This window comes from Alexandromys fortis, unplaced genomic scaffold (assembly GCF_014885135.2).
Source record: "Alexandromys fortis isolate MF-2015 unplaced genomic scaffold, M_Fortis_MF-2015_v1.1 scaffold_27, whole genome shotgun sequence".
Taxonomy (NCBI): Eukaryota; Metazoa; Chordata; class Mammalia; order Rodentia; family Cricetidae; genus Alexandromys; species Alexandromys fortis.
The window spans coordinates 12,094,005-12,114,626 of NW_026067952.1; the positions used below are offsets into that span (position 1 = coordinate 12,094,005).

General features: G+C 47.3%; 1 protein-coding gene and 2 long non-coding RNA genes across 3 annotated transcripts; 2 read left to right on the forward strand and 1 right to left on the reverse strand.

Moving 5' to 3' along the window:
• Positions 1 to 7,119: 7,119 nt before the first annotated feature.
• Positions 7,120 to 9,236, forward strand: LOC126507150 (uncharacterized). The gene is made up of 3 exons (XR_007593435.1): positions 7,120 to 7,688; positions 8,818 to 8,929; positions 9,098 to 9,236. It is a non-coding gene; the product is annotated as an uncharacterized lncRNA (long non-coding RNA).
• Positions 9,237 to 9,266: 30 nt separating this feature from the next.
• Asip (agouti signaling protein) lies at positions 9,267 to 13,911 on the reverse strand. Its single transcript, XM_050151352.1, has 3 exons — positions 12,571 to 13,911; positions 10,835 to 10,899; positions 9,267 to 9,437 (listed from the first exon to the last, which is right to left on the reverse strand). Exons 1-3 carry the CDS (start codon positions 12,728 to 12,730, stop codon positions 9,267 to 9,269), a joined length of 396 nt encoding a protein of 131 aa, XP_050007309.1. The 5' UTR covers positions 12,731 to 13,911.
• LOC126507149 (uncharacterized) lies at positions 9,296 to 12,047 on the forward strand. The gene is made up of 2 exons (XR_007593434.1): positions 9,296 to 10,346; positions 10,645 to 12,047. It is a non-coding gene; the product is annotated as an uncharacterized lncRNA (long non-coding RNA).
• Positions 13,912 to 20,622: the final 6,711 nt, after the last annotated feature.

Genomic DNA, 20,622 nt, shown 5'->3' on the forward strand with positions numbered 1-20,622 from the left:
GGTTCCAGGTGTGGCAAGGGGAACTGAGAGTCTCCAGTCAGGAGCCATCTGCAGGGGACATGAGCCTTGGAAGCCCTGAGGGTGGATGTGGCTAGTGGTGGTCACGAGCCCACGCACTTTACCATCCAGGGTCTCACTTGGTCTTTAGAGCTGTGTGGTTGGTTTCTCAGCCCAGGACCGGAGAAGGAGCTCTACCAGAGAGTGGGAACCACTGGAGCTGGAAGGTTCCTCAGAGCTTGACTTATTTACCATTGGGCCGTCTCTTTAAATCTCAGAATACTGAGGTTGGTACTTTTGGTCCCTATTTCACAGGGGTTAGAATTAAGAGATAATTAACCAGAAGGGACAGGTGACAGCTAGAGGTTAAAAGGGGCTGGAAAAAACAAATAGGCTAAGGTCTGTCACTCTTTGGTTACTGATGGTGCCTATCACAAGCCTGGGTCACAAAGAGATTAATTTGGATTATAGTGTTTAGAATGCTAATAAAGGAAGGTGGATTAAATAAAATTTCTGGTTCCTAAAGAATTTTGACCCTTTATTCTATATGTAAGATATTGTTTACCACGTATGACAGTTTTAAGTGTGTGTGGTGTATGCACATGTGTGTGCAGGAACGTGTACCTGTGCTCATGGAGTCCAGAAGAGGATATTGGGTGTGTGAACACCCTCCCTTTGTATTCCTCTGAGACGGTTTCTTACTGAACCTAGATCTGGGTTGTTCCTGTGCACAGGCACACACGCACACACACACCCTTGCTGGGTTACAGTAGAACATGGCTTTCTAACGAGTGCAAGTGGCCTTACTCAGTGAGCCATCACTTCTGGGAGTCCTGCAGAAATGATTTTAAAAGATCAGAGACCTCATAATTTGAATCACAAAAACACGAGAAATCGAGCTCCCTCTTATTTGCCCAAGTCCTCATTTTCTGAACCCGTTTGACCTTGAAGTCCATTAAAAACAACCCTCGTGCACGGGATGATGTTTTGAGTGCCCACCACGGAATGGAAGTGAGAGCTACACACAGATGGCTGGGATGTCTCGCAGGAACAGCTCTGCCCTCCCCTGCCTCTCCCCCTTTCTGCTCAGCTGGTTCCATGTCTGGCAGCAGGAGAAAGCCAGTGGAGAAGAGGTGGTGCTGGAAAAGGGTAGGGCTTTAGGGCTTTAGGGCTTTACTGTTTCTGAGACATGGTCTCAGTGGCCCAGGCTGGCAAACCACCAAAGGTGACTCAATTTCTGATCTTCCTGCCAGTGTGACGTGCGTACGGCATGCACAAAGAGGTCAGAAGACAACTTTCTGGGGTTGGTTCTCGTCCGTCTTCACGTGGGCTCCAGGGACCAGACACACTCAGCTCTCAGGCTTACACGGCAAAGCACTCCTCTCCATCGAACAAAACCCTCGTTCATTCAGCAGTCCACTGGCACACTGGATGCTCATTCCAGCTCGGGGTGTTCCCGCAGTGTGTGTAGCCGAGGTGTGTAAGCTACACGCGTACATGGTGACTTTGCCAAAAATAACTGATCAGGTTTGGTAAAGTCAAATGCCAGGGATCCACTTCCCAACTGGACACCATAAAATGGCAAAAGAGACTGGGAAGGACGGACTGAGAAGACAGATGTAATCCCTGCAGTAGAAGAGGGGCATAAGGAGGGTCAGGAGTTCAAGGTCACCCTTGGCTACTTGGGGAATTGCAAACAGCTTGAGCTATCAGATTCTGTCGCAAACAAACAGATAGTGATAGATGGACAGGGTCAAAATCTACTGAATAAAAGTACAAAATATGCAAGAATAAAAACTTTTTTTTTTTTGGTTTTTCAAGACAGGGTTTCTCTGTAGCTTTGGAGCCTGTCCTGGAACTAGTTCTATAGACCATGCTGGCCTTGAACTCACCTGCCTCTGCCTCCCAAGTGCTGGGATTAAAGGTGTGCGCCACCACCACCTGGCTAAAACTTTTTTAATATTTATTATATATACAATAGGGCATCAGACCTCATTACAGATGGTTGTGAGCCACCATATGGTTGCTGGGAATTGAACTCGGGACTTTTGGAATAAAAAACAATCTTAATTCATGAAAAAAAAATCTATCCCCAGTACTACTTCTTGTACACCAATTGTGTGCAAGGTTGGACCAAAGAAACCTTGGTTTTGAGATGGCCTTGCTATTTAGCCCAGGCTGACCCTAAAATTACAGAACTGTTGCCTGGGATCATAGAGGAGTGCCCATTGCATTCTGTCGTTCAAGGGGATTTTATTAATGAGAATTTACTAGTCTTGGCTCTGAGGCTGAGAGAGTCCATTTGAATGAAATAGCAGTTCTACTAGGTTGGATTCTTGGAACTAAAATCCAAGACCTTTCTATACCACAGGCCCTGGGTTGGGAGGAAGGGGGTGAGGTTTCAGACTCCTTAACATTAGAATAAGGAACTCAAACTGGAACTCCCTAAAAGTCCCTAAAAGCAAGGTCCAATAGTGGGGGTTGCTTCACCCCACCCTGACAAGTAGACATGGGAAGCTGCTCTTCTGAGTGAAGGTCAATGCAGTAGCCTTGCTGATCCCTCCAAAGGACCCAGCTGAGTGTGAGCACTTCCCCTCAAAGTTGTCTCCCCAAGACAGGTCAAGTGCCTTTCCAAGTGTTTGACCTGTGAGAGTCCCATACAGCCCTAACCTCCTGTCCCCTGGGGTTCTGGCTTTTGTACCCTGACTTTTTCCTCTCTTCTTTGGAGAAATCCTCTCATTTTCAGAACCTTTTCATTCAAAATAACACTTTCATATCTGGTCTCAGATGTCACTCAGGTGTGCTGTCACAGTTGTGACAATGACCAGGGTACCCACAATAAAAGATGTGTGTCTCCTGCCTCCTCCATGGCTTCTTGTCAGAGTTTCAGGAGGGAAGAATTAGCTGTTTCCCTTCTATCCCGAAAAAACAAGATGAGGCTTGGAGGATTGTGGGGCAGTGATCTGGGGGTTAAGAAGACCCAAGTCACTCATGACTCAGGATAGTGGCAGAAAAACCTCAGACCCTTGAAGCTCAAGTTCTATGTCAAGTTTTAAGGGCCAGGGTTGGGGAGGGAGTTGGAGGGCAAGGAATTTAGAATACTTCTTGAGATCTAGACAATATTTAACGTGTTTTATAAACGCACGTTTGTACCCCGTTCTGTAGGAAGGAATCTCCCGCCCACATTGCTAATGTGAGTTAACCTTCCACAGAGATGTCCTCCAAACATCTAGCCATCCCTCCCACGTACACAGACAATAAAGAGGGAGAGCAAGTCCTCCCCTGCTACAGAGTGGGGGTGATAAGGAGAGATGCCGCTACACCACAGATCTCTGGGGAGACTGGCCGCTGGAACAGAGAGGGCAAAGCTCAACTCTGGAGTGACTGCTTGTGTTTCCCTTCCTGTGTAATCTGCTGGCTGCTGGTGAGATGGACGGCAGAGACTGTTGGCTCTGAAGAAAGCCCTGTTTAAATGGCAGTGCATGGTGTTTGCCTTTGTGTCAGGAAGCAAAGGTCCAGTAGTAAGAAGTACCTTAGAGCATCACTGAAGGAGAAGTCAGGGTTTAGATGTGGAGACATGACACCCCAGAGCTTCTGCAGTTTATCTGAAGTCACCTTGCAGGTCTGGGTACTTCCTGCCTCCAGGTGGCATGCTGTTGGGGGGAGACTCCTCAATCTTAGCTGGCTGGAGGAAGCTTAGACTAAAGCCCAGGAGGCAGCAGGTAGTAGGTGCTTAGCTCTGCCTTGAAGGTCTGAAGTTCCAGGAAGCCAGAGTCTCATCCTGGAGACTCAACACTATCCCAGGAGACAAAGCCAGCAGACCTGCACAAAGCAACCAGGGGTGCTCGCATAATCCAGGCTTAGCCAACTAACGCCAATCAACGCATCTTTCAGCTCCACAAACTGGTTTAAGAATAAGCACGTGCTGGAGAGATGGCTCAGTGGTTAAGAGCATTGCCTGCTCTTCCAAAGGTCCTGAGTTCAATTCCCAGCAACCACATGGTGGCTCACAACCATCTGTAAAGAGGTCTGGCGCCCTCTTCTGGCCTTCAGGCATACAGACAGATTATTGTATACATAAGAAATAAATAAATATTTAAAAAAAAAAAAAGAATAAGCACGTGATTCAAGTTGGCCCTGACTTAAGCACAGGGCTTTCGGGATTTTGCTAGAAGTGCCCGGAAGCTGAGTGTGACTCATGTAGCTGTAATTTTACTGTTGCTCTCATAGTCTACACAGCCACAGGGCAGAGGAATTCTAAAGAGACGGCTGGAAGGTGTGAAATCCTTTAAGACTCAAATGGAGGAGAGTGTTGGCTGAGCTTCCCCAACAAGAAGGCCACGAAGCACCTTCATCAGCACCAGTGCCGGCTCCAGGATGCAACTCCTAGATTCGCCTGCGGGCAGGGGTAGCAAGTAGTTACTATTTTCCTGCAAGCTCTCAGGAGAGAAGTTCCCTCTGGAATGAATGCAACATTTTATGATTTTGAAATATTTTACTTGATAAAACAACAACAAAAAACCACCCCATTCCTTTTCAACTGCCTTCTCTTCTTCAACACACATGTCTAAGAGTAAAAAGTCTACTCTAGATGAATAGGAAAGTTACTACAGATGGTTTGGCTGATTTGGTTGCAGTCACTTTCTGACCTTCACTTATCGAGTTCCCTCCACATGTGGGAATTGGCTCCGGGAGCCAGGTTTCTTTATGAAGCTCCTCTTGGAGTGGGGTAATTTCCTGTCAGCGGGTAGTGGTCCGCATCTGTGCTCCTTGAAACAGATGGAAGAGTTTAGAATTAGGACCTAGTGATTGCCAGTTAGATTGACCGAACGCCGAACGTCCACAGTTCAAGGCATCTGGAGCCCCGGGGCCTTCTGCCTCTGAGACTACTGTTATTTTTTTTTTTTAAGTATACTGATTGGTGATATCATAAGCCTTAATTTCTTTTAAAAATATCAAAGCCTTGGGCTGGAGAGATGGCTCAGAGGTTAAGGACACTGACTGTTTTTCCAGAGGTCCTGAGTTCAATTCCCAGCAACCACATGGTGGCTCACAACCATCTAAAATGAGATCTGGTGTCCTCTTCTGGCCTGCAGGCATACATGGAGGCAGAACACTGTATTGTATATGTAATAAATAAAATCTTTTAAAAAAATATCAAAGCCTTTAAAAAGATGTAATAAAACATGCGTGTTTAAATCTTCTATGCATGAAAGTCTGACATGTTGAAAACCCACCTGGACTAAATTCTGACATAACCCCTGCTGTTTCCACTTAGCAGGACACCATCTGAGGTAAAGGGGTGACCTGCTAGAATTTTATGTCTCCTGGTGATCTAAACTTTCTTCCAGAACCAAACTGGTTGACGAGGCTGATATAGGAGGGCAAATGTTGGCATCTAGTCATGGATTTCAGTGTTTTGTGTGCATTATTATAACATTATATTGATAAAATGCTTTTATGTGCATGCTATGAGATTCTCACTTAGGACTTCAACTTCTGGGGCTGAGGATACAGGGAGATCTGTTGGTGGAGAGCTCGTTTAGCAAACATCAAGCCCTGGAGTGGATCCCAGCAATGCATACACCATAAACCACATATGGGTTCTGCATGCATGTCATCAAGCACTTAGGAGACAGAGGCAGGAGGATCATAAGTTCAAAGCCAGCCTAGATGGCATCAGCCTGGGTTACATGAGACACCCTCTTCCCCCTGTGATAATATTTTGTTTGTGCTTTAACAAATAAAGCTTGCCTGAAGATCAGAGTGTGGAGCTAGCCACACTAGTTAACCATAGAGGCTGGGTAGCACATACCTTTTTAATCCTAGCATTTGGGAGACAGAGGCAGACCCATTGTGAGTTCAAGACCACCCTGGGGCTACATGAGATTGATCCAGTCTAAAAGAGAAACAGAGACAGGTAGTGATGGCTCACACCTCTAATCCCAGTATTTCGGAGTCAGATGCCTTTAATCCCAGAACTAGAAAGGTAGAGACAGAAAAAGATATGGCTGGGAGAGAGGAATGTAGGGTGGGAGGAGACAGGAGCTCAGGGCATTCAGACTGAGCTGAGTTTGTAGAGACAGGATCTTTCCCTTTATGCCTGAGAATTTCATAAAGGTTAAAACTCTAGTGGCTGGCTGCTCTGTTTTTCTGGTCTTTCAGCTTTCACCCCCTACTATCTGATCCCAGGTTTTTATTGATAAGGCAAATTAGAATTTATGCCACATATCCACTCCCTCCCCCCATGTCAGAAAAACCTTGTGACTTGTTCAAGGTCACATTATTAGAACTTTGGGTGTACATGTTTAAGGTTATGGCTGTGAGAAGAAATGAATGGAAGAATTAAGTCTTTCCAGGACATAGTTTACCCAGAGTGTGTGTGGGGAGAAAATATAATTGTGTTGGAGATGGACTAGAGGACTCATATCCTCATAATATGCAATCATAACTTTTTGATATGTTAGCTTTGGTTCTCGTCACCAAAGTGGACTCTAAAGCTTATGGAGGAATTCTGAAAAGGTAGAACAACTTGGGGTCTCAAAGCTGAAGGAAAACTTGGCAGGTAAGTTCCTAACTAGGGGTCTGAGTCAAGAGTAAGTAAGTGTGAGGGAAGCAACCCACAGGCTAACAATTGATCTTTATTTCTTTATTGATTGGTTGGTTTTTTTTTTTTTTTTTTTGAGTTAGGGTTCCTCTGTGCAACAGTCCTAGCTGTCCTGGAACTCACTCTGTAGACCAGGCTGGCTTTGAACTCACAGAGATCTGCCTGCCTCTGCCTCCTGAGTGCTGGGATTAAAGGCACATGCCACCACCTGACAACAACTATTCTTAACCTCTCATGAGGATCAGTGGTCAGACCCACGAAACCATTAAGGCACAATACCCATATTGGAGTTTTCTATTAGGGTAGTTACAGTGCCCAGCATACAGTAGGTGGCCAATACACACACACACTGAATGAGTGAACCACTGGACTGGTCTTCCACCTTGTCTACCAGTAACTCAATGACTTTGTAACTAGTGGGCTGCAAGGGTGGTGGCATCTGCCTTAAGTTCCAGTGGTAGGAGGTGGAGTCAGGCGGATCTCTATGAATTCACCACCAGCTAGAGCTACACATAGTAACGTCTTGTCTCAAAACAAAACCAACATCAAAAACAAACCAGCACAAAGCAAGAATAAATGGGCCGAGTGCTCAGCTTGTCATCCCCCAGTTTCACTGCCCGGAGCTAACTAGTACCTGGTGGGTGAACAGTGTCTGGAAAACACAGGAGCAGTTGCTGCAGTGTGTTCCCAATATTCTCATTACTGATGACATCTACTCAGCAGCAGCTGCGGTACAAGGAACAAAATGTTCTTGCCTTGTGGGCTTGCAGCCTAAGTGGCAGAAAACAAAGCAAACAACGGGCAGCTTTTCTGAGCACGGACGTGGGTGTGCACGGACGTGGGTGAGCATGGACGTGGGCGTGTTATGGTGCTGTGCTAAGGCCTGGAGAAATAGCAACTTCCTGGACTTTTACCAAGAACAGCTGGAATTACTTCTCATTTTAAAGATAAGTGAGAGAGACAGACATAAGGACTTTCCCAGTGTCAGCACTGTGTGGACAGCTCTGCCTGGAGCACCCGCCTTTTCTTGTGCTCTGTCAGGTGTGGCTGGGTAGAGGTGTTTGCCTTGTTATTTCCATACTAGGTAAGTCACCAAAGGCACAACCGGGGGCTCTATTTGAGAAAAGGTCTGTGGCAAGGAGGGTGATCTGAGGGAGTGAAACTTACACTTATTACACTTTAGACTGTGTGTGCTGTGTGTGAGGACGCATGTGTACTGTGGCGGTTAGACAACTCTGAGGGGTCTGTTTTCCCTTCCCTTTACACGGGTCCTGGGGATTGAATTTAGACTGGCAGGCTTGTGAGCCATCTCGCCAGCAGGTTTAAGGCATTTGAAAGAACCATAGCAAACGGACACAAAGTCCTGAAAATCTGGTCACACCTGTCTGCACCCTCCTAATCCACCAACAGAGAGCTGCATGGTGGTTTCATTTCTCTCTTAAAGTCTCTCTTTAGAATCTTTTTTGGCGAGGCCCTTTTTCTTGGTTTTCTTTTGGTAGTAATTTGCACTGGAGTAGTTAGCGGGTGGGGGCAGCTCAGGCTAGGTGATGGAGCCCTCTTCTCAGCCGACTCCCCAGTGCTAATGGCACAGGCGCCCCAGCCGAGGACAAGGAGGCGACATTAAATTATCGAGAGCCCTTCCTCTATATGCCCCCTTCCTGCTAGTCCTTTCTTACCGAACCTGCTCCCCAAACTGACTCCTTTCTCCAGGTGCTCTCCCTCCCACGGTTTTTCCAGAGTTACAACGTTGCACCTCAGCTTCTCACTGACTGAAATCTGTGGGATTTCGGGACACAGCTGAACATTTTTGGCAATTAAAAAAAAAAAAAAAAACAGTGAGACTGCCGCTTCCTTTCAGCACCCCCTCCACACTGCTGTCTTATCGGCCCACGGAACTAGGGTGAAGATCGAGGAAGGGTGTGTAAATTTTGCTTCTTTGGGAGTCCAAACTCTAGGCTATTAGTTAGAATTGAACAAACAAAATGCCTGTCGTAAGAAAAACTCTAAGGTCCAAACAGCTGTGTGCCCTTGGGAGCCAGGGAGGAGTTAATTTCATTAGTGCCTTTGTTCGGGAGCCTCTTAAAAGTTCTGGGATCCGCAACCCAGAGCCTTCTGGCTTTAGAAATCCGCAGCAAACGCGCGATCCCGCCGCCACCCGATTGAGACTGCTCGTGGACGTTTAGCACGTCTTGGATTTTTGTGCTTCTCCCCAGGAGGAGAATGGGTGAAAAGACTGCAAGCAAGACCGGTCCGTAATGGTTCCTTTGTCCTAGTCTGGAGGCTGGAAGGAGTCGGCCAGCATCGTCCCCACTACATGAGACAGAGGTACTAACCACGCGCAAGTTTCCCTACCGGCTGGAGAGCGGCGCGAGCTCAGTCCTCGGGGTCCCCCGCAAGGACCAGAGCTCGGTAAAGGGGTCTGAAGCTTTCGGCTCTTTTAAAGAAACAGCCACGTTTCCCCAGCAGCCTAAAGATACTGTATTCTGATTTTAGCCTCGATTAGGATTCCTAGAAAATCTGTCTTCGACAAGCACCCAGCACCTACAACCACAGGCCACGCCCACCCACCAGAGACCGGCCCTCAGCCTGGAAGCCCTGCTGACCCTGAAGCCCCGCCCAGTCACCCACCCCCGGATGCTGCGCGCGCAGCACGGAAGCGGCATCAACAGTAGGGGTTGAGTACGCGGCAGGTGCAGGCGCTGCGGAAGAAGCGGCACTGGCACGAGGCGCACGGGTCGCAGCAGGCGGGCGCAGGCGGCTTGCAGCTGTCTCGGGTGGCCACGCAGGGCGTCGGGGGCGGGGGCCGTGCCTCCTTCTTCAGCGAAGCGTTCATCTGTAGGAAAGACGTCGAGGGCTCCTGAGCGGGCCACACTGGGCCCATGCGTCCCCATCTGCTGTGGAGGTCTGGGGCCAGAGATCTCTGCCCTGCTGCCCAGCTCTGCTCATACGCACAGGCCATCCTGATGGGTCCCTGGCCGCCACCCTATCATGCACACCGCCTACATCTTCAGGCTCACCTAGCTCCGACCTGGCCCTTGGGAGATCACTCAGCCCCAAGTTTAAACACCTCCGGCTTCTCTTCAAGTCTCATCCACCATCCCTATCATCCCCTGCCACTCATAACCTTCTTCCCCTTAGCGGCCCTGTCCTCTAGAGTTACCATCCTCCAGTGCACCAAGGAAGGCCCTTTCTATGGCCATATCATAGGAAAAAAATATATCCATAAATACATATATATACACACACACATACACATACATAGGGAATATATATATTCCCATTGTGGGAATTGAACTCAGGCCTTTTGTTGTAAGCAAACTTTACTACTTCACTATACCCCCCCCCCACCCTTTTTAAAATGTTTATTTTGTGACAGAGTCTTTTTGCCCAGATGGGCCTTGAATTTGCTGGCTAGCTCCAGCAGCCCTTGAACTGGGGGTCCCCCTGTTTCAGCCTCCTGAGCAGCTGAGATTACAAGCCTGTGCTGCTAGGTTCAGCGAACCGTGTTTTATTTTCATTGAGTCTTTTATTCTGGCTACAGCAAGTGATTCTAGTTTTCTGTCATACTTCTGTTTTTCAGTGGTTGTGCAGCCCAGGCTCATTGAGAACTTGGCGTGTAGTTTGGGATGGCCGTGAACTCCTGGTCTTCCTCGCTTCCACCTCCCACATACTGGGAGTACAGCTGTGTGCCAGGACACCCGACTTCTATTTTCTAATCTTGGCATTTCTGATTTTTAAGCAGGTAAGAAGACTGGGCGCAGTAGCCTGGACCTGTAATCTCAGCACTCGGGGAGCGCTGGACAAGGAGGATGGTTAGTTTATGGGCGGCCTGGACTACAGAGCTAGGGCTGAGAGCATGGCTCAGTGGTGGAATGCTTGCCTAGCTTGCACAAGGCCCTGCAAAGGAGGAGGAAAAAAAAAAACAAGAAATTCAGATACAAGGATGGTTCTGTGGCGGTTGGGGTTTAGGTAAATACCCAAAAGAATGGGGTGGGGGTGCTTAACTAGAACTGAAAACTTTTTTTTTTGTTTTGTTTTAGCAGGTAGCTGTCTTGCTCAGTGAACTTAGGCTCTCTGGCTTGAATGGAAGTCTGCCACAAGGCTCTAGGCCAGGAAACCGCTAGGAAGTTTTCAGTTATTTTGTTTCAGTAGATCTGGAGATACCTCCCGTTTGGTGCTCAGCGTTGGCTTACAGGTCTCCCACTCCACTGTGAGAACTCCCAGGCCTACCTTGGACGATCTCTTCCGTTTCTCGGCTTCTTTTCTGCTGATCCTCTTGGATTTCTTGTTCAGTGCTTCAAAGAAAGACAGATGGAGCAAAGCCAGATGTTACTGGGGGCCCCCCGAGTTGTGAAGTGGGAGGAGCAGAGGGGGCTCTGAGAAGTCTGAGTGGGACAAAGAGGGACTTCGGGATGAGTCACGTTATGGGAATTCAACCAGCAGGTTCTTATTAGCCTGGCTTCAGAGCTAAAGAGCAGTGTGCTCCGAGTGGAGGCAAAGAGGAAATCCAAGAGGGACCAGAGACCTGTCTGTGGCATCTGTTAGGGACCTAGACCTAGTCTTTTGACCTTGCTGGCCCTTGATCACCCTGTTTTAGCCTTTAACCTTGTAGGTGCAAGAACATTGTGAGCCTCTGAAAATGGGACTCAGCCTTTTATTACTGGACACATCTGTGTTACACATATACATACATACATACATACATACATACATACATACATACATACTACTCTCAAAGCACAGAGCCAGGCACATCTGCCTTGAATCCACATAACAGCTGTGTGGTCTCCCTGGTAATCAGTTTCCTCATCTACAAAAAAGGTTCTATCATAAGTATGTTTATAAAACAAAAAGTCTGACATGGGGCTGGAGAGATGGCTCAGCTGTTAAGAGCACTTGGTGCACTTCCAGAGGACCCAGGTTTGCTTCTCAGCACTGACATGGTGACTCACAACTGCCTATAACTCCAGTTCCAGGGGCTCTGAGGGTACTAGGCCTGCACATACAAGAAGGCAGAGCACCCATTTACATAGAAGTAAAATATTTTTTAAAAGTCTGACATCCATGGTGAGAAAGGAATATTGGTGTCTCTCCTTTTCCCTCCTTTGACTTCCCAGACTAGAGGTTCTCCACCTGTGGGTTGTGACCACTTTGGCAAACCCCATGTCCAAAAATATTTTCATTACAACTCCTAACAGTAGCAAAATGACAGTTACGAAGTAGCAATGACGATAACGGAGGGTCACCGCAACATGAGGAACTGCACTAAAGGGTTGCAGCATTAGGAAGGGTGAGAATGGCTGCTCTAGACCCTCTTTGTGCCCAGTGAAATGCAAGTCAATGAGTTGTGAGCTCACATGTATAATTCGCCTGTTTGAGTTCTGGCTCTGCCTATTGGGAACTAATGTCTGTAAGCTCCAGTCTCGTCAGTGGTAAAATATAAACAAAGCCAAGAGCCGCTTCACAGAACCTATGTGTATTTGCTTTTATTTTGGTTCCAGGAACTGAATGCAGGCGACATGCATGATAAGCATGCGCGCTGCCACTGTGCTGCATCCTTAGCCCATGTGCTTTATGATTAGGTGAGGTCAGTCCACCAAATCTCCAATGCCAGACTTCGGTGCTCCTTGTAACTTCCCAGCCTATGCAGGACTGGTTTATTGCAGACTTAGTTCTATTCCATGGTTTTCCTAACATTTGATTTGTTGAGGAGTTTTATAAATGCTAAGTTAGACCAAGTCCGCCAAGCATCTTGACGTGAGGCTTCTTCAGATCTCTGACACACTAAACGTAGTGGAGTGCAGAGCTTTCCCAAACCCAAGGACTCAAGGCTACTGTATTTCACTAAGACTGATCAAGATAAAGCCATAGCTATGCCGGTAGCAGCCTGGACAACAGGCTTGACATGCTGTCCCTGCTCTCATGGGTCAGAGCCTAGAGGCTGGGTCCCAGGCCAGGCTACTTACCCACTATCGAAACTGAAGAGAAATCCAACGAGTTCACGGAGGAGTTGCTTCTCAGACTCCGGTCATCGCTGAGCGTCTCCTCGGGTCCCAGGTGACTGTAGACGGTAAGGAAGCAAAAGAAGCCCACTAGGGTGGCCAGGAGCAGGCGAGTGACATCCATCCTGAGAAGCCTATTGGACAGAGAAGGTGGCTGATGGTGGGTTTGGTGAGAAGATGGTGGTAGAAGGGTGTGCCTTTGGGCTGGCTGGCTGACTCGGCTACACAAGTATCTCAGCAGGACTGGAAGTTTAGCAAGCCCGAGGGCAGGGGTGCTGATGTAGGGAGATGACAGAGAAGGAGAGATGGGGAGAAGAGAGAGATGAGGAAGGGAGGGAGATGGAAGCAAAGAGAACAAGAATGCATTGTGTTGGTTTGTGCTGTCCAGAGGGCGGAGTACTGACTTCTTTTCTTTTCTTTTCTTTTCTTTTCTTTTCTTTTCTTTTCTTTTCTTTCTGTTCTGTTCTTTTTCCCGTATAAGCAGAGATCCCAGGAGAGTTTAGGCCTAGGCAGAGCTGTCGAATCCCCCCACCCAGGACTGCCTCAAGGTGGCAGAGGTCTCACTGAGGCAAAGAGAATACAAGTTAAGTTAAAGCTCAGTGAGAGGAATGAGGACAAGTGGATGTCATCTCATAGATCGGATTCCCTGCTGCCCCAGAGGGATGTGTCAGGGCCTGGCAACATCAGCTAAACAGATTTCTTTATTGGCTAGTTGGAGTTTGAAGCGGCAGATGGGTTTTAGCAGGTTTCCTCCCTCAAATGCCTTCTGTCACTGTGGGATCCCTTCCCTTTCCCCATTCCCCTCTCTGGTTTTGGAAAAGCCTGGGTCTGCTTTTCCAAGGTTTCCTCCACCCGAGACACAAATACTGAGGGGCAGAAGAGAATAGCATAGTTTGCTCACCCTGATCCTACCTACTCCCGGGCTCCCTGTGCAGCTGTCTGACCCGCTCCAGCCTCCTCCTCTCCGCTCTCCACTTGGCTTGCTGGTTAGTTTTATGTCACTGTGACACCAGCCAGAGTCATTTGGGAAGAGGGAACTTCAATTGAGAAACTGCCCCCACCAGACTGGCCTGTGGGCGAGCCTGTGGTTCATTTTCTTGATTGATGATTGATATAGGAGGACCAAGCTCACTGAGGACAGTACCACCCAGGGGTTGGTCATCTCGGGTGCTATAAGAAAGTGTGATGACTAAGCCACAAAGAGCAAGACAGGAAGCAGTATCCCTCCATGGCGTCTGATTCAGTTCCTGCCTCCAGAAGCTTCCTGACTTCCTCTGATGATGGACCCGAGACTTGTAACCTGGAATAAACCCTTCTCTCACCAAGTTGCTTTTGGTCATGGTGTTCTAATGCAGCAGTAGAGACACTAAGACACTTGCAACAGGTTTTCTGCATGTCTGTTACGTTGCAGGAGAAGAGCCGAGCAATTGGCCTCCACCTCTTCCAGTCTTGACGTTGTAGGGGATGGTCCTGACCTGTAGAGGTCCACCCACCCATGTGGCCCTAATGCCGGTCCTGACCGCCTCATATTTTCCTTTCTGCCAAAGCACTGCCTGTCATAAACTCACCACCAAATGTCTTTCACAGAGCCTCGTTAGTTGAGAGTGGGCACTGGCCCGACCACTATCTTTTTAGTCTTGGCTCAGCATTAATGAAGATGTACAATTCTGGGCAAAGCTGCTCTTTTTGGCAGGCTCCAGTTGCTCTCCTGGTAAAGTGAGAGCAATGGACCACATCAGTAGTTTGCACTCATCTACAGGCTAACTCTTCCAAATAGCGGTGACAGAATATGCAAAACGGGGTTGGGTAGCTCAGTGGGCAGAGCACTTACCTAGCACACACAGAGCTGTGGGATCACTCCCCGGTACTACATAAATTGGGGTATATGCCTAAGTCCAGGGTCATCCTTGGCTACATAGTGAGTTCAAGATCAGTCTGGGCTGTTACTAGGACCCCATCCCCTGGTCAAAAGCATAAAAATAAATAAATAACTAACTAACTAAATAAATAAATTGGTACCACAGATCAGGTCTTACCTGAAGACCATCTCATACCTGGACTTCCACATAAACCAATGTTTCCCTTGTTTTAACCTAGTATGAGTTGAGAGTTTCCTTCTCAACCGAAGGCTTTTTAGTGTATGTGGGGGGGTGTTACTTGTTTTGGTTTTGAATTTTCTTTTTTTCAAAGAAGCTCTCACTTGTAGCCCATGCTGAGTGGGACGGTGGTGGTGCACACCTTTAATCCCAGCACTCAGGAGGCAGAGGCAGGTGGATCTCTGTGAGTTTGAGGCCAGCCTGGTCTACAAGAGCTAGTTCCAGGACATACTCCAAAGCTACAGAGAAACCTTGTCTCAAGAAAACCAAACCAAGCCAAACCAAACAAGCAAACAAAAAACCACGTAGCTCATGCTGACCCGGAACTCACAATGCTGCCCAGGCTGACCTTGAGTTTGCAGCGAGCCTCTGCACACCCAAGTGCTGGGATTACTCATATGAGCCACCATTCCAAGCTGCAATAGGGTTTTATATTACAAGTGGTTTAGATCTAAAAACAAAACAAAGCAAAAGTCAAAGTTCAAATTTTCTCCAGCATGGCAAATAATGGTTGCCATTTTTCTTCTCTCTTCTCCCATCTCTTCCTCTCTTCCTCTCTCTTTCCTCTGATACCCTCTTTCAATCTACAGCAGAATAAGCTAGTCTATATTAGGCTGCATGTCCAGGGCTCATGTCTAAAAAAAAAATCCCTTTTCCTTGAACACCATGATCACAGCCTGCACACTGAAAGACTCACAGACAGACAGATACAGCAACAGAGCAGACAGGTGGCCATTTCCTTCCCTCCTTGAAGACCCTCTCTGAATAGGACATTGAGTAGAATCATCCACACTAGCAGTACCCCCCCCCAACTCCCCCATAGCACAGAGGTAAGGGCAGAACTTGACTCTACCATAGGTCTAACTCCAGAGACATCTTCCCTAGACGAGACTTGTGGTCTCCATCTTTGTTGCCCTCTTTCCTGATCTATTTTCTCACCAAGTTTCACTTTATGTGCCCTTCAAAAAATCTACTTGTCTTGTACCCCAGCCTCACTTCCTTTTGTTCCCCCCTCCTCTCTTTCTTTCTTGAGATAGGGTTTCTCTGTGTAGCTCTGGCTGTCCTGGAACTACTATATAGACCAGGCTGGCCTTGAACTCTGCCTTTGCCTCCTTGCTGGGATTAAAGGCTCCCCAGCCTCACTCTCAATGGAGAAAACCTCATAGGGGCTCCACCCCCTTCCTTCTCTCTCGCTTATGTATCATCCTGCTCATCTGCCATGTCATCTTCTCAATCACCCTGGTTCTGCCTCACCCTTCCTCCAGGCCCTGTTCAAAGGCTGGTTCTGAGCCCCCTTTTTTTCTTTCAGCCAAGCCAGCCCAAATGGTGTGCTCTCCCTTCTTGAACCCCCCTTTGCTCTTCCATTCAATACCATGGACATTGTTCAGTACTTCATTGTTCTTTAATTGTCCACAGGGCTATTCTCATCAGTTAGACACAGTTCTTTGTATGAAGAAGATAGGACAGTGAAGCTGGAAGGAAGAATGTTGGATCTGTGGTTAGACGTACATGACTCCATCACTTACCACCTACACGAGCATAGAGGGGAAAGAGGCCCTCTCGACCCCCTCTTAGTTCTTATGTGGGCTCCTTGGCTGGATCTAGGAACCCAATTAGTATAAGGACTGATTAATAAGAGAAAAAGCATAAAGTTTTATTAAATTTACATGTATATGGGGATCTTCGCAAGAGAATGAAGTCTGAAGAAATGCCCAAAGCACGGTGCTTTTATATTCTTTAGACAAAGAATAATAAATTTGCAGAGTAATGACAAGACAATTGGCTATCTGGATGAGAGGGGCAAATTATGGGATTGTTGCTAAGAGATATATGAGGTGAGAGGAATGCAGAGGGGATTCTGCATTTAAGAAGCTACAAAGGTTTGCTGAGATGGCAGGCAGACACAAGGGAATGAGACTTGCAGATGATGCTAGGCGGCTTGAACACTATCTTTGAAAATGCCTGAAGAGTCAGGGATGAGAAAAAGGACTTAATCAGATCTGCAATGTAGAAAAACCGGTTGCTCTGGCGGCTGTGTGGGAACAGGGGTGGGGGGGTGGAGGGGTGGGGTGGGGTGGAGGAAAACTATTAGCGATTGCTGCTGGGCTCAGGGCTGTCTACAGCCTGCTCCCCACCATCTTTCCAGCCTTATTTTTCCTGTGTTCGATTTTACACACACCTATACATTCACTGGAACTGAGTGATTGGCCGAGTGTGAAGAAGTATACATTCCAGTCAAGCTTAGCTGCTTCCTGGCCCATGTCTGAAGCCCATTCTTCCCACTTTTTTCTTTTAAATTTTTTTTTCTTTTTTTGGAGACAGGGTCCCATGCTTAGTTAAGAACATCATATTCATTCTATGAATATCTATTAAATATCTATAAAATTATGGCATAATTAATTGCTGCTTTGGGTAAAGATATTGATGACCCTTATTTATTAAAAAGTAGATGTGCTAGCCAAGCAGTGGTGGCATATGCCTTTAATCCCAGCACTCAGGAAGCAGAGGCAGAGGCAGAGGCAGGCTGATCTCTGTGTGCTCAAGACCAGCCTGGTCTACAAAGGGAGTTCCAGGACAGCCAATAGAAACCCTGTCTCAAAAACAAAAACACAAAAGCAAAAGCAGATGTGGTGTTGGGGGTGTGGCTTGGTGGATAAAAGCTCGTGCCAGGAAAGCCTGTCAAACTGAGTTCAGATCTCCAGAACCCACTGTGAGAGTGAGACAGAAACAAAACACCGGTAATCCTAGCCCACCCCTGCGGGGAGATCAGAGGCAGGGGAATCCCCAGAAACTCCCAGGCCAGCTAGTCTGGTATATCCAATGGTGAAAAGACCCTGTCTTAAGCCGGGCAGTGGTGGCGCACGCCTTTAATCCCAGCACTCGGGAGGCAGAGGCAGGCGGATCTCTGTGAGTTTGAGGCCAGCCTGGTCTACAAGAGCTGGTTCTGGGACAGGCACCAAAGCTACGGAGAAACCCTGTCTCGAAAAAACAAACAAACAAAAAAAGACCCTGTCTTAGGTGGAAAGGTATACACGCCATGACTTGTGTGTCTGCATCCCTTGCCACCACACAAGCATACACGTGCTCACCCTCCCACCCCGCCACACACACACTAAAAGGCAGATGTTGGGGAGAATGTGCATTTCCCTACTTCCCATCCCATCAATATGTACACCTATGATATCAGCACTCAGGATGTTCTAGATCTTTCTCTGATACATATTGAGTTCAAGGCCAGTCTGGAATGCAGGACAACCTTGTTTCACAAAATAGATAAAGGGGACCTGGTTCAGTCAGTGGACGTAGCTGCTTGTTTTGTAAATCTAGAGATCAGAATTTGATTCTCAGAATCAAATTTACATAAAAGTGGGAGAGGGGAGAACCGACTCTGAAGAGACACTTGTCCTGTGGCACATAGGGCTCCCACCACCATCATCACCATCATATCATCATCACATGACATCTAAGCATACAAGGAGCTGGGGAGGTGCTCAGCGGGTAAAGTGCTCGCTGGACCAGCACGAGGACCTGAGCTTGGGTCCTCATCACCCCCTTAAGAGCTGGGGAGCCCGCCTGTAATCCTAAAGTGAAGTACTGGGGTGGAGCCAAGTAGATTCCCCAGAGCTTGCTGATAAGTCAGTCCAGCCAGCCAGTAAGTACCAGGTTAAGTGAAAGACTGTCTCAAAAACTAAGGTGGAATCTGGCTGTGGTGCTATATCGTGCTAGCCACCAGCAACTTCAGCATTTGGGAGACAGATGTAGGTAGATCTGTGAGTCTGAGGTCAGCCTGGTCTGCAGAGTGAGTTCCAGGCCAGGCAGGGCTACATAGGAAACCCTGTCAAAAACAAGACAAAATAAATCACCACCAGCTATAATGATAAAGCAGACAGCAGTAGAAAAGACAACTAATGTCAGCCTCTGGGACCACACACACAAAAATAAATAAAAATAATAACAAGCCAGATGCGGTCTTAGGAAGGTAACTTGTGCTACTGTTAACCAATAATACTTTTTATTAATTGCTGTAGAATATTATTTTAAGATGTGTTACATTTTTTTTATGCTGTGGAGCATTTGTTTAATGATGCAAAGATGTGTTGCATTCTTTTATGTTACATTTGTTTAGTTCTGTGAAACTGGGATTCTCTGCCTGTCTAAAATACCTAGTTGGTCTAATAAAGAGCCGAATGTCCAATAGCAAGGCAGGAGAAAGGATAGACAGGGCTGGGAGACAGAGAATAAATAGAAAGAGAAATCTGGGAGGAGAAGAAGGAGCAAGAGAGAACAAGGAGAGGAGGAAACCAGGGGCCAGCGACCCAGCCACCCAGCCAGCCATGGAGTAAGAGTGAAAATAAGAGAGGCAGAAATAGAGAAAGATAAAAATCCAGAGGCGAAAGATAGACGGATAATTTAAGTTAAGAAAAACTGGCTAGGAGCCAGCCAAGCTAAGGCCGGGCATTCATGAGAAGGAATAAGATTCCATGTGTCTTATTTGAGGGCTGGGTGGCGAGCTCCCCCCTCCCCCCCACAGTCAAAGAGTAAAAAGAGTGAAAAACAACAATGAATGTATCAGACTTCAGATTAATGCAGGGTTGGGTTCTAGAGACAGGAGTCAGGACTGTGAGTCTGGATTGTTAGAAGGAAAAAAAGGCTGTGTCGTGAACAGTTAGCACAATGTGTTTGACCTCCAAGTGTGACAAAGAGACCCCTGTCCCTCAAAGACAGAGCTGTAGCATTTATAGGTATTAATTAGATGAACAAATGGACGGATATGTAGCGGGAGAGTCAGGAAGCAGCTCCAATCACGGCGAGACACTTGAAGCCACGGCCCTGGTCAGGAGGCAGTGTGATCTCCTGCGTTCTCCACCGTACGTGACGCGATGTTGCTGCGCATGCTCACTGTGGATTCCCGCAAAGAGGAAGAGTGGCTGGGAAATCAGAGTTAGGAAAGGACGTGGGGGGACGACTGAGACCCAGGGACAGAGCTCATGAGACAGAACACGCACGATGGGATTGAATGAATAGTTTAATCCAATATCACAGATCCCAGGGGCAGAGGGACTCGTGAGCAGTAGGTAACGGACAACACCTGGAGGGTATGGACGTCCACGGTACAGCCAAAGCGCACACTTATCACCTACTCCGAACACGATGAACCTTGTCACCAGAGTGGTCACAGACACTGCACGGTGGGCAGGAGGGGTGGGCAATCTGACCAGGTCAAATGCCCAAACAAACTTGGGATGCACAATGAATCTAACGTAAAAAAAAAGGAAAGCTCTCCTGGTAGATTTAGAAACGTAAGCCGAGTTTGAGAAAGATAAAGCCTGAGTGTGATTAACTACACGTGGGGGTTGGGCGAGGGCTAAATGTAATTCAGATCCAGAACACATGGCTGTGTTAGGGTCCTGCGAGCATAAGGGTCTCAGAATTTCTAATTTGTGGGGTTTTTTTTTGAAAAGCAATTATCTATATAGTATATTGAACCACATTTAAAGGTCTAGGTACACACAATTAAAAAGTATTGAGAGCCGGGCAGGTGTGACACTTGGGAGGCAGAGACAGGAGAACTGCTCAAGAGTTCACGGCCAGCCTCGTCTGCATAGTGAGTTCTAGGCCAGATTCTGTCTCAAGAAAAATTGATGGCCAGGCAGTGGTGGTGCACACCTTTAATCCCAGCACTCAGGAGGCAGAGGCAGGCAGATCTCTGTGAATTCGGGGCCAGCCTGGTCTACAAGAGCTAATTCCAGAACAGGCTCCAAAGCTACGGAGAAACCCTGCCTGGAAAAACTAAACAAAATAATTGATGTTCCACAGCAGAAAAAAAAGAGAATATTTATTTATTTATTTTAAGCTTTTTAAAAATTTATGGGCATGTGTTTTGCCAACATGAGGGTGTCAGGTACCCTGGGCACTGGAG